This window comes from Cyrtonyx montezumae, unplaced genomic scaffold (genome assembly GCF_038088225.1).
Source record: "Cyrtonyx montezumae isolate F1298 unplaced genomic scaffold, pur_monq_1.0 scaffold_3, whole genome shotgun sequence".
NCBI classification, from domain to species: Eukaryota; Metazoa; Chordata; class Aves; order Galliformes; family Odontophoridae; genus Cyrtonyx; species Cyrtonyx montezumae.
The window spans coordinates 144781990-144795323 of record NW_027072034.1 but is presented as its reverse complement, the minus strand read 5'-3'; the positions used below and the strand labels follow the sequence as shown (position 1 = coordinate 144795323).

At 35.5% G+C, this 13334-nt stretch overlaps 1 protein-coding gene across 2 annotated transcripts in view; it reads left to right on the top strand.

The window, feature by feature from the left end:
- The window catches only part of TAFA5 (TAFA chemokine like family member 5), a 417997-nt gene that overhangs the window by 390438 nt on the left and 14225 nt on the right, over window positions 1–13334 (top strand). Inside the window, exon 4 of one of the 2 annotated variants that reach the window (XM_065743559.1) lies at window positions 13238–13330. The exons of the other annotated variant lie outside the window; for it this stretch is intronic. Coding sequence (XP_065599631.1) covers window positions 13238–13246 — 9 coding nt within the window. The 3' untranslated portion in view covers window positions 13247–13330. The remainder of the gene's footprint in view (window positions 1–13237; window positions 13331–13334) is intronic. 2 annotated transcript variants of the gene reach the window in all.

Below are 13334 nucleotides of genomic sequence, written 5' to 3'. Positions count from 1 at the left end.
CCTCTTATCTCTTTATATGGTTAGAAAGTGTTACAGAAGTGGACTCCTTATTTTCTGTTAAGAATTCCAGTGAATTCCTTCATTTTCAGTTTATAGACGATAGTTTTAAAACTTAAAGACTTAGCCAAGAGTTCAGTTTACCTCTTTTTTTGAGATTCAAACACTGTTTTCCTCAAAATCACTGAATGGACATGTTCTGACATGTTTTCACTTTGAGAATGAGAATTGAAGATGTATGTTATATTTTTCCTGAGCACGACATCCTTTACAGAGATGTCTGGGAAATAAGCCAATTATAATGGTCTCAAGAGAATCTACAGGACTGCAGATTAGAATATATATATATATGCTTGTTTAAATATATGAATGTTTCTCAAATTGGCACAGCAAATGGCAATTGACAGATTTTGATGAATTTTGGCACTAATTTCAGATCAAACTAAGAATGAGGCTTTAATTTAAAATGCATTTATCTCTTTGTTGACATTAATACAGGTCTCAATCTGTAGTTGTTGAGTTGTCTTTCCTCATGATCCATCTTCTTTTTTTATTTTTTTTCAGATTTTAATGCTGTTTGGGTATTTTTGTCCTTTCAGACATCTGTATATCTCATCTGTAAACAGAGCATTTGCTAGGAATTATAAGATCATTTTCAAATCATCCTCTGATGGCAAAGTGCACAGTTGCAGTTTATATGTATTTGGCCATGGGTGTCTTGTCTATCTTTGAGAATGATGACCTCTGGCTACGGAGATTTATTTATTTAATTAAACATTTTCATCTGGAGTTAGCCCAAAGGGTTCCAGATGTCAGAGCTCTGACTTATCACAGTGCCAGATTTTAAATGAAAGGTCCCTGGAACAGTTTATGTATTGAATATGCAGATACTCTACCATTTTTAGAACACTAGTACAATCAGATATTAACGTAAGTGCATCCTAAAATGGAAAATCACTGTGTCCTGTTACTTGTTGATAGAGAAGTTTTGCTTTTTGAATGTCGGTATGAAAAATATATATGAAAAATATACTTTTGTCAGAGTACTCTTAAAGACTTAAGCTTGAGTATACTGCAAGAAAGTAAGCCCTACATGCCTCCTCTTTTTAGTCAGTTGTGTACAAGTGTGGAGTTTTTAAATGAGAAAAAAGAATCAGAAGTAAAATTTAACTGTCTCTTCCAATTGTTAAATCACTTAACAATCTATAACTAATAGTACTTATTAAAAATTGAAATTCTTACTAATTTTTGACATTGAAATATTTCGACATTTTTAATTCTTGGAATCCAAAGGAATTTTTTATCTTTTATCATATTTTTCTCATTTTCACGACTCTTTTGATATTATTTTATGGCACATCATTAGCAATTAAAAATGCTGTAGCAGTTGGACTAGATGGTCTCTGAAGTTCCCCTCCAACTGAACTGTTCTGTCCTATTGTGTGTTTTTTATCTACTGATGTGCTATAATAAGATTTATTGATCAAATCCATTTTTAGGTATATATTTTATTTTGTGGTTGTCTTATTTTTAAATCCTAATGCTACTTAACACTGATTAAAATGTCTAGATCAAAGAGTCTTCTGTTTGCACTGTAATGAGAAGAGGCTAAGCATCAAATGTACTAATTAGAGAAGCAGCTGTTTTCCTGTTAATATCTTTGCTTGAAATAAATTTTTCTAGGAAGATAAAAAGCTCATCTGATCTTTAGAAGTTGTGTATCATACAGCTGTATATTAAAAACAAAACAAAACAAAATAAAAAAACATTTGTCTGGATAAAGGTGTCAAGTGCACCCTCAGTAAGTCTGCAAATTTGGCAAAAATGACAGCAAATTTGGCAAGAGGCTTGATCTGTGAGTGTAGGAAAGCTCTGCAGAGGGATCTGTATAGGCTGGTTTGATGATCCACATCCAGTCTCGTGACATTCAACAAGGCTAAGTACTGGGTGCTGCACTTGATTCATAACAGTCAGTGGAGAAGAGTGGCTGGGAAGTTGCCTAGCAGAAAATGACCTGGAGGAACTGGTCAACAGCTGGCTGAACATAAGCATCCAGTGGCCAAGAGGGCCAGTGGTATCCCAGCCTGTGTCAGAAGTAGTGTGTCCAGCAGGATTAGGGAAGTGGCTGTTCACCTGTATGCAGCACCAGTATATGTACCTTCATTACTGTATTGAGCTTTGGGTCCTTCTCTACAAGAATGGTGTTGAACTGCTGGAACACATTCAGAGAATAGCAGTGAAACTGGTGAAGGAACTATGAAACAAGATGTATGAAGAGCAGCTGAGAGAACTGGGGCTGTTTAATTTGGAGAAAAGGAGGCTGAGGGTTAACTTCCTCATTCTCTACAGCTATCTGAAAATAGATTTCAGTGAGGTGGGTGTGGGTCTCTTTTCTTCATAAAATAGATAGATGGTCAAGTATTGGAATGAGCTACTCAGGGAAGTAGTGATGTCCCATCCCTGGAGGTATTTAAGAGATATGTGGGTATGGTTTAATGATAGAACTCAGAAGGTCCATTTAATGGGCTTAGATGATTCTACTGTACAATGCATATTAAAATATTAAGACAATAATTAGTGACGTCCAGATTCATTTTTCTATTTATAGAACTTTCCAGTTAAATTCATTGAAAAACTAGTTGCTTTTAGCCTTCTCTGTCATCAGTGGAGAAACATAGGACCTTTCAAAAGGTCCTTCATTTCATTTATAACACAAAAGCAAGCATATTTTTCCCTTAAAATCTTCCATACAATTCATTTTTTAAAACATTCGGTAAGATTTATCTATTCAAATTTGAAGCACCTGTCTAAGATAACAAAAATATATTTACATAGTGGCTGTATGCTCAGAAAAAGAAAACATCATTGATGCGTCAAAATGTCTGCTTTTCTGTAAAAATTGTAGAATAAACGATTCACTTTGAAATGAAAATTTAACTTTTTGAAATATCAATTTTTTTCTAAAGTTAAACTATTAAATATAATTTTTACATATCCCTGGCACCTATTGAGTCTAGCAATGATAAAAACCTTCTGAACAGATTTAATCATAGTATGTAGAGGAAAGTCACATCTGAACCTTACAATGAGGTGTGAGTGCTGGGGCAATTCCATGATGGCACCCTGCATAGCTGTCTTTCAACAGCATATTCCTGCTTGTGGTGTCATTCCCAAAGTCGTCTATGCAAATCTTACAGAAACTGTGCATTGCACCCACAGTCTCTCCTACACACAGCAGATTTTATCTGCAACTTTAAAAAAATAAAATAAAAAATCATTTGCTTCATTTCTCCATTTCTGTTTAATTAATGAAAAAAGGCCAATATCAGACAAAGACAAGCTATCCCTTGTTAATTAACCCTGATACACTGGCATCTCCATGAAACTCATAGTCTAGCTCAAATGTGCTCTGGGGAGAATATACAGGCTTCTCACTGACAGTAGAAACTCAAAGCAAATGATATCATTTGTGCATTAGCCCTGTCCTATATGTCATGCAATTTCTGACCTCAAAGGAAAGACTGATCATTACTTCTTCCATCTGATATTTATGAAATGTTGCCTAGCATGTCTGGCAGAGTCAGTAATACATTTTCCTCTTTTTTCTGTTTTGTGTCTTGTTCCTATAGCATCTGAGTTTTGTGTGATTTCTCATAAAACATTCTCAAGTTTCTCCCACACAGGCCATCTGGACTGTAGTTAATATTTTAGGACCTATCCCCTTAACTTTGATGTACTTTCTTGTAACTGCTAAAACATGGTGATATCTCTTCCTTCTGTCTTCAGAACCTCCCCCTCACAAACCCAGACATATCAGAGGAAGCAAGGGCTTGGTACTGCCAGCTGCTGAAGTCTTTCAAATATCTTGTATGGTTTTGTTTTTTTTTTCAAATCTGAGAAAATCTATGATGAGAAAAAGAAATCTCTGAATTCCCAATGGAAAATATTTTACCATAATTTTTGGAGTAAAGTCCTAAACTATGAAATATTATAGTAAAAAATTAGTTTCATGTTATTGATTTTCGGAGTATATTTGTTGCATTAAATTATACTGTGACAAACAGCAGAGTGCACCATGCTGCATTTGACTAATAACGTCATCAATACTGTACCTTGGTCCCTGTCTTCACCTGAAGCTTGTTTGCTTCTCATGTTCATTGAATTGCATCTGAATAACTGTTTTATGAACCAGTAAGGTTCATTTTACTCCTACAACCAGAACAAGTGAGGAACAGAGTGCAGTGTATTTTGCTCTGATTTAACCTTGAAATATATCTTATATAGCTCAGTCACTTTTGCAATATTTTTGGGTCTGATGTTACTATTTATTTTATTTATAATATGAAAACAAACTTGAAAGGAAACAGAAAAATGTTTCTAGGAAACAAACTGACAGTTCTCATAACACTTGCAATGATATGTATGCGGTGTAGTTACATACTTATCTGTGATCCCATCCTCCTGAACTTCTGGAATTGTGTGGTCGTTGCAGTCACATTTCTCTCTTAAGGATGGACCCACACAAATTTTTCAGTTACTATCACATAACATTAGCTAGCTTGCTTTTCAGGCACAGGAATTGATCCTAAGATTGGTATCTTAACCCTCTTCCCTGCTATCTGTGTCACTCAGCCCTGACTATATGCTCAGTCATGGGAATATGGCTTGGACATCAATGCATGTGAACTTGCACACTGTTCTACTGGGTAATTCATGGCCAAATAAAGCCAACAATAAGGAAGAGGAGCTGTCTGTTATATCTGCAATTTGATAAAAGAGTAAGAGCAGAATTCATTTCCCTGACCTCAAGGACCTCAGTAAATGTCCAGGGCATTCAACACATTCCAGGATTCTAAGATGCCTTCAGGACTCAAAGTCTTTCGAAGCTGTATGAGAAGATCAAGAAAGACTCTAAGTGCCTGTGTTTAGACAGAATTGAACTCTAGATTTTGTTGACCCTGCCTGAAATAAAACTTAATAATCACATGCATTTATCTACATTTATATCTCATAATCTCTGAGTGTAAACCAAGGAGCATGTAATAATGGTGAGCTAAAGGGTTTTCAAGAAGGACAATGAACTTGTCATGCAGTGAGAGTGGGGTTGGTCTCTTCTCACTGGTGACAGGTAACAAGACAAGGGGAAATGGCCTCAAATTGCACCAGGGGGAGGTTCAGGTTGGATATAAGGAAAAAGTTCTGTACAGAAAGGGTTGTTAAGTACTGGGATAAGCTCCCCAGCGAGGTGGTTGAGTAACCATCCCTGAATGTGTTTAAAAGCTGTCTGGATCTGGTGCTCAGAGTCATGATTTAGTGGTGGGTTGTTAAAGTTATGGTTTTGTTGCGGTTGGACTTGGTGATCTTGCAGGTCTTTTCCAACCTGAACAATTCTGTGATTCTATGATCCTAAGGAAGATTGGACTGGGAATCATAAAAATCTGATTAATAGAGGTTACTATGAGGAAGAGGATTCTCCCCACTACTATTAGTGGGATATGAAACTAGGTAAGATGAGAAGATTCTCCCTTGTTTGTCAAGTAAAGACCAAATTTGTTTCCTCTCCTGAGCTTTAAAAGCTGTATTGCAGTCACTGTTATATAGTTCTTTTGTGTGTATGAAATTATTTGTAAGTTATAGCAAATTCTTTGACATTTACCACAGTTTATTTTTCCTCTTTTGTTGTTTGTTTTCAGTCTGCTGCAGAAATCTGATCACCACAGCATTGCTTGCCAAAATATCAAAGAAACAGAGAAGGGAGGGTAATTATGATTTTGCCAAAAAATTTAGATCCAATATGCTATACTGTGTACAAATCTCTCTGACTAGAAAGTGACAGAGTGGTTTCATTTTGAACTACTGTACTGTACACATCTCTAGTTTTTGTTTAAATATTTTTTAACTGTAAGTCAGAATGCAACACTGTAATGCATTCAGGTATCTGTATTGTCACTAAGGAATTAAAAATATTTTAACTGTCTAGATTGGGATACTGATCCTTAAATTCTGCATCTCATCCTACTTCCTAGATTTTCAAAAGTCATACAAAACTGAAAACTGGGGGTTGAGCATAGATGTACAAAAGGATATTTTAGATGGGATTATAAGAATATATCATGTTTCTAATCTGATGAAATACATGAAAATAAACTTTTTAAGGAATATACTTTTCCGTGTGATAAAGAGCCTCAGTTTTTCTGTGAAACAGGGCTGTCTCAGGAGAAGATTTTTCATGTTTTACAATGTGTCTTTGAGGGCAGGAGCTAAATCTTATAAATCTGTTAACAACATGTAACAATCTGTTAAACTGGGAATTTTTGTGCTTGAACTGAGTGTAGAATCAGGATATATGCCTGTGTTATTTTGCATGTGTATATAAGAAGATTGTCTTACAACAAATCTGTTTTCAGAAACTTTTACCTTCAGGATATGTGCCCTTCACTGCAGCAATCATAAGCACAGAGAACAGTGATGGGCTTTATTCTAGTTCTGTGTCCACGTTCATATGAGCTTTGTTGAAAACTCTGATAGTTTTCCTGTCTTTGCCATAACTATATATTAACTCTACAGAAAAGAAATAAATGCAATGGATGTTGTTTTGTTTTTAAACAGGGCCACGAAAAACTAGAAATTCTCCCACATTCTTTACCTCACCTATATACACATATCTCTCCTCTCCTCTCACTCCCCACAGTCGTCCACTTCCTGATTTCTCCTATATATGACAGCAAAGCTGAGCAACTTTAAATACTGGGATTTATTTCCCATACACGACATATTTGTAAAGATTGCTTGTTAAAAGTCATCTACTGAGCTGCATTGTTTTCTGAAGTGATGTGAAACATGACTGCTTTCTTAAGCAATAAGCTGTCAGATGGAATACACGAAGCAGACGCAGCATCCCACTGGTGAACACTGACTATTCATCTCTTTCACTAACAGTTGAAATTTCTATTTATAGCTCATGCTTTGTGAGTCAGAATTCTCTCTTTTAATGGCTGAAATATCCAAATATTCAATCTAAAAGCATATTGCTTTTTCTTTTTAATGTATAATTCATTGATGTTTAACTATTTTTACAATCCATCTTAGGAAATCACTGTCCCAATTTTATTGTGAGTGTGAGACCAACCCTGCTCCAGACCAGCTGCCTGTCAATCACATGTCATTTACAGATGCCCCTGAACAATTCACTCCTCTAATTAGAGAAGGAAAAGTAACAGTTCAGATTTGTCTTTGGACTTCAGTGGTAGCAGATGTGGGTTGTTGTCTTTTTTCTTTTTTATTGAGTAGACTAGTAAACTTTAAGCACAAGATATACAAGACTGCTTTTAAATTTTATAATTAAAACTCACATCACCCTGTTCATGAAAGAAAGATATCATTCTGTTGTGGCAATAAAAGTTTTATTTTGTGGAAGATCATTATTCAGTAATTTTTTATTAGCACACAAAAATATTTAAAGCATTTTTGCACAAGAAAGTTAAACTTAATTAAGGTAATATCTCTGTTAAGATATGTTAGTAAGCAATACACTCTCAATATAGGCATGCAGGTATGAATATTCAGAATTTAGTGGGCATTAAAGTTACTGCATTTTAAATAATTCCTAGGTATAATGGTCTGAATCTGTCTTCTAGCATAGAGAGAATTCTCAGGAAAGGAAAATCTGTTATTTTTTCACTATCCTCAGTAAGGCCCATGGCTATTCTTATATACTCTCACTCAAGTTAATATTGCAGCTGTTTTTATTTGAAGAGTCAAAGGAAGCCAGAGAAGTCATTTTTCATGCTTGCAATTCCATGCCAGTTACAAATCTTAGTTTTATCTGCTGCTTGGTTCATATGGTTGTGCACCTCTAACCATTTTTAAAAGGTAAGAAGAATTCTGACATAATTGGTTTATTGCTCAAAGCCTTAAGCCAAGGATATTTTAAGAGTGTTTGTTTCTTAGTACAGAAGAGGATGAAAATACATTATTTTGCATTGTTACTCTTTACAAGATGTGCGATCCTCTTTACCCTTATTTTTTCATGAAGCTGGTTTTAGACTTTCATAGGTGACAGAATGTGACCTGCCCTGTTCTGTTAGCTGCAGTAGACATAAATGCTGTTATAGCCAAAGGACTTCCACCTTCACCCTTGCACTTGAGGTCTTTGAATATTCCAAGTACAGATATTCCTGCTCTTTTGGTAGTTCCATTGCTTTTTCTTGGTCTATGTTCAGATGCTGCAAAGCAAGCTTTCATTATTATGCATGCCAAGGCTTAGGCACTTCAACATGGGTACTCTACATGGCCCGAAGTCAAATGCTGAATTCTGTTGACTTCAGTTGAGTACTGATATCTTCATTCATTTTAAGGATTACCTGATCAGAAGAATAGTCCCAGGGCCTTCACTAATATTAGTTATGGGAAATTCAGTAGAAGGGAGGATGTATGATCACCCAGCACATTCCAAGATCTTATAAGTTTAAAGAAAATAATGTGAGAAAAGCAGGATTTTTGTAGAAAAAGAAATAATATAGAAGAAATAAAAAATCAAGATGACAGACAGTCCTGTTGGTCAGGAGAAGCTAAGAGTATAGGTCCAGGAGTGATATTTAAGGAAGAATAGCGCTTTTTGGCATTAGATCTGAATAAAATATTGATATTAAATAATTGTTACTGGAAAACAAAAAAATCTTATTTCCAAGTAATAAACACTCCTTTCTGAATCTGATTTGAATAGTCGGAGTGAAAACAAACAAATGACGACAACAAAAAAGCAACCAAACCAAGAACAAATAATGGGTCGAAAAGAAAATGCATATTCTCCTAAAAGATGCCTAATAGTTGCATTTTATTCTCAGTAATTCACTTGGTTAGAGTGCAATTACACAGCACGAATACTGTGATACACTACTCTGCTTTTTATAAACATGAATACACAAACAGACACTAAATTAGATGAATCTTATTCTTAGTTCTGTGGATATTACAGTTTCAATTCCTGAAGATGTCCTTTCCATGGCTAGCTCAGTGTCAAAGAATACAGTATTACTAAGTAAAGCTAAGTAAAGTAGCTCCATGTATCTTTCCCTTATTTCTAATAATCACAGTCACTTTAAAGTTAGATTAACTTGTCTTTTCCTGAAGGCGAAATCTTTCAGTTTGAATGTATGAACAGCATGGAGAAAGCAGGGAGATAGGAGAAAAATTGAATAATTTTTTTTTTAAGGGCTATGGGAGTTCTCAGCATATGCAACAGGTCATCACTACTGCTAGGATCATTGCCAGAAATTTACATTTTTATACCTGTGAAGTATGAGGTATCTTGCAAAGATGGGAAGGTTTCCTTAGGCATTTTAATGCTTTTATATCTCTTTTTCTGCATTATACATGGTTAGTTATTCACAGACCTAGAACAGATAACTGCAGAAGCGGAGGGGAAATACATGCTGTTTATCAGACTTACAGTCAGTAAAAGCTTTGGAACTGTTTTCTACTGTGAGTAGATTAGTGAGACAGGCTGGCCAAGCCTACATCTATCTTTGTGAATTATTTTTCTATTTTTTTTTTAATTCATATAGAAATACAAACAAAAACCAAAACATACCAAACCAATACGAAAACATTCAACCATTTACACTAGTGGAGGCTCTACAGCATCTTAAGACTCACAGGGACATTTTTACCACTCCAGACAGAAGGGTAAAAATACACAATTCAGACAAGTAGTTCAGCTGTGAGACAGCACTAAAGTGTCTAAAATGATCAATTACATTGTAGGCTTCCAGAGAATTTCCAGAAATCAGTGCTGGAAACATGTTAGATTGTTCAGAGTTGTCATCCTAGTGTGCAAAGGTAACTTCAACAGACAGTCATGTAATAGCACTTGGCTACCGTAGCAAAAATAACAACTTTGATTCAGTCTGACTTTCATTTTTATTCCAAAAATACAGAGTGGAAATCAGATGAAACTACTAGAGCTTTACGAGGCTTGACAATGAATTGTTGTTATTTATGTGAGTTCCATTTAAAGCAAAAGGTCAGACCACACATTCTTGAAACTCAGTCCTGACTGAAAATATTTGACAGCTACAGTAAGCCTGGCTAAGTTTTCTGGCTTGTGATCAGAAATTCAAATATTTTAATTCAAAATTTGATTCCAGATGCTGCTCTATACAAAGACATAGGGTTGATTTCTGTTTGTTTGTTTGTTCTATTTTTGTTTTTCCCCAGTGAAAAGGAAAAGCCCCTGTGTAAGTCAACAAAACATCATATATTCCCATCTTCTCAAGTTGACTTTCATAATGAGTTTCCTCTGTTCTTGACCATAGGAATCAACTAGTGAGCTATTCTATTTTCTGTGTCATTAGGGCACAGTTAGAAAGACTATCCCCTATTATACTCACTCTAGAGTAAGACAAATCAAGTGGACTGTGTTATAATTGCTCTAATAAAACAAACATTCTCAGAACACATTCAAACCATCCAAGAACAGTAATAAGATATATATGTTCATATGAAATTCATTTTGTCTTATGCTTTGGATTATCTATTAATATGATATAAATGACTTTTCCTCCTGGGCAGACTTTTCCTCCAGTGAATCACACTGTAGCTCAGGCTTTTGTCACATAGTCAATATATGGTAGCATTATTAATCTCTGGTACTAGATGCCTCTTCAACATCTTGAAGTCCAACAAGCTTAAGAGTTCTCAAAAATATTTTCATCTTACAGCTAAAATACTGGGTATGTTTCTGGACCATTTGTTTTAAGACAACTTTTAATTTGCCTCCATTCTGAAGTCAGTTCTTTGTAAATGCAAGTAATGTATGTATTGGAATAATCCCAAACCTGATAGAAGATTCCCACTTCCTGTTATGGAAAAGTACCTTTCGGATATTTCAATTCTTTAGTCCTTTGGATCAGGCAAAGAGTTTTTATGTGGCATTAAATGAAATTAACTTCATCTCACTTAAGATTTCCTTTTAAAATAAAATAATTAGTTTTGATTTGTCATGTACAGCAGAGAACAGTTACATAACTAGTGTAGATAGTAAAAAAATTGAAGTGCAGCAGTACATCACTTTCATAAGCTGTTGAGAGATATTAAATAAATGTACTGGGGCAGGTGGTAGAGCAGAAACTCATGCTGAAGAGCTTATGAAAGTAGTACCAAAGGAAATGAACAGTATTTGAATGTCTGAATGTAATCGTTTGGTTTATTCTGTTTCATCTGTTATATCAAGTCACCCATTCTTTTGTCAGTTTTCCAATGTTATGCCAAAAACAGCATAGCATTGTTGGAGCTGTGTGCTATTTCAGAGCTTAGTGTTCACATTTGGGAATCTTACCGTGATGGTGAAATACCCTTGACAAACGCATTTAGTCACTTATCATTTGCCATTTACTGCAGTGCCTTGATGGATCAGTGCCCAGAAGCCACTGTACAGCCTCTGTGCTGAGAGAAAGCACTGCAGTGGCATTTCTGCAAGGAGTTTTGAACCCTTGCTTTTGAACTCTTGGGTGTATGGAAGGAAGAGGATGAAATACATGGGAGGGGCAACTTTCCCATTTTCCCTTGCAGTTATCAGATGAGGTAGAAAAGATTTCTACTGAGAAAACAGGTTGGTGGATTTTGAGGGTTTAATGTGAGGTGAGTTATCTTAGCAATCAACTTCTTGGTTCATATGTGTTGAGTGCTAGTTTATCCAATGTACCATGAAGCAAAGCTGATCTCAGAAGCAACTCAGGAAAAACAAAACGAAATAAAACAAAACAGAGAAAGTGACACAAGGTAAGGTTCTTCCCCACAGCAGTGCAGTATGTGGCATCAGAACCTCAGACTCCTTCAGAAAGTGGTAGAACCTACCATCTGAAGCACTGAGGAGAATTTCAAGCTTCACTGAAGACAGCAGCAAGGAGGCTTGTGCAAAGGTGCCCGAAAATAACATGACACAGTTAATAGAGATGGAAGAAAACTTTGCACTAGGCAATTGTTACAGATGCTCTCTTTAATTGCTGTTGCTGCATGTTCCCTAGGTAAAAGAAAAAAATGAAAGAAACTACGCTGACACATCTTGTCCAAGCTTTCAAACATTTTTGTGTATATTGTTATTTAATTTATAATTTGCATTGCAATCTGTATTGGTCCAATTAATACTGCAGAAATTCCTAACAAATAGACATCAAGAACACAGTTTTTTTTTAGAACTGTATTTCAGAGATGTAGTACTTCCCATGGTTTGAATTGTTTGTGTAAAGAGCAAATAAGTCCATTTTACAATCATTTTGACAACCCTTCTTCCATCTTTGCCTGAACTGTCTGTTTTTCTGGGGAGTTGTTAACACATCTGCCACGAGAAATGAAAGGGAAAAAACAGGAGATGGGAGGGTAGTTATTCATTTCATCCCTCTTCTGTGGCCTCTTCATGCTCTCTTCTATCTTCTCTTTCTTTTATCTATTGTTCCTACTATGTCTTTCTTCTTTATCATGCTTTCATTAATAAATGAATGTTTAAACTTCCCTTGCTAACTTATGCCTTTCTCTTTTCCTCTTTTTTCCATCTTCTCCCATCATTGTCCAAAGTTGAAAACTCACTTCCTGTTCCCCAATCTGTTCTCTTCTTGTGATCAATTTATCTCAACCCTGCTCCCTTCCCTGCCTCAGCAATTTTTTAAATACATAACTATTTCTTCTAACTTTCTTTTAAGGTTTTGATACCATATTCACACAGCAAGGAAATGCAAAGTGAGGATAAGAATAGAAAGAGTGGAAGGAAGCTGCTTTGTCATCCATGAGATGACAGAGCAGCAGGTAACTGTGAATAAATCTGGTTGAATGAATGTGAATTCTCTCTATCCTGGGACCACTACGGTAAAGAAGCACACTATGAAAACAGAACACAGTCCATCAGCAGTTCATGCTGTTGCTTTTAGCTTTGGGCTATTCCAGCCTAATTCAGAAATGATGGAGCTAAATCAGCCTAGTTCTTCACACAATAGTAGTTTACTTTCAGAGCTAATAAACCATAAATTTTTTTCTTTGTGTCTTGCTGCTTAAAAAGTAAAACAACCTTAAAAGTTAATCCTGTATAATAGGAGGAAAAATGGGGGGTATTGTGAAAACCCCATATAATAGCATAATGGGGAAACAGAACTAATAGAAAGAAAACTTTAAAATTATTTATCATGCTGATTTGTATATTTAAAAAGGGGAATATACCACAATAATCATCCAGGTTTTTTGCCTTCAGCCTGTCTGAGGCCATGTGGTTTGGAGATCTGATCACTAGTCCGAAAACGAAAGGCTGTGTGCAAGATTTCTGGGGTGTTTTTTCCTGGAAAAGGTGA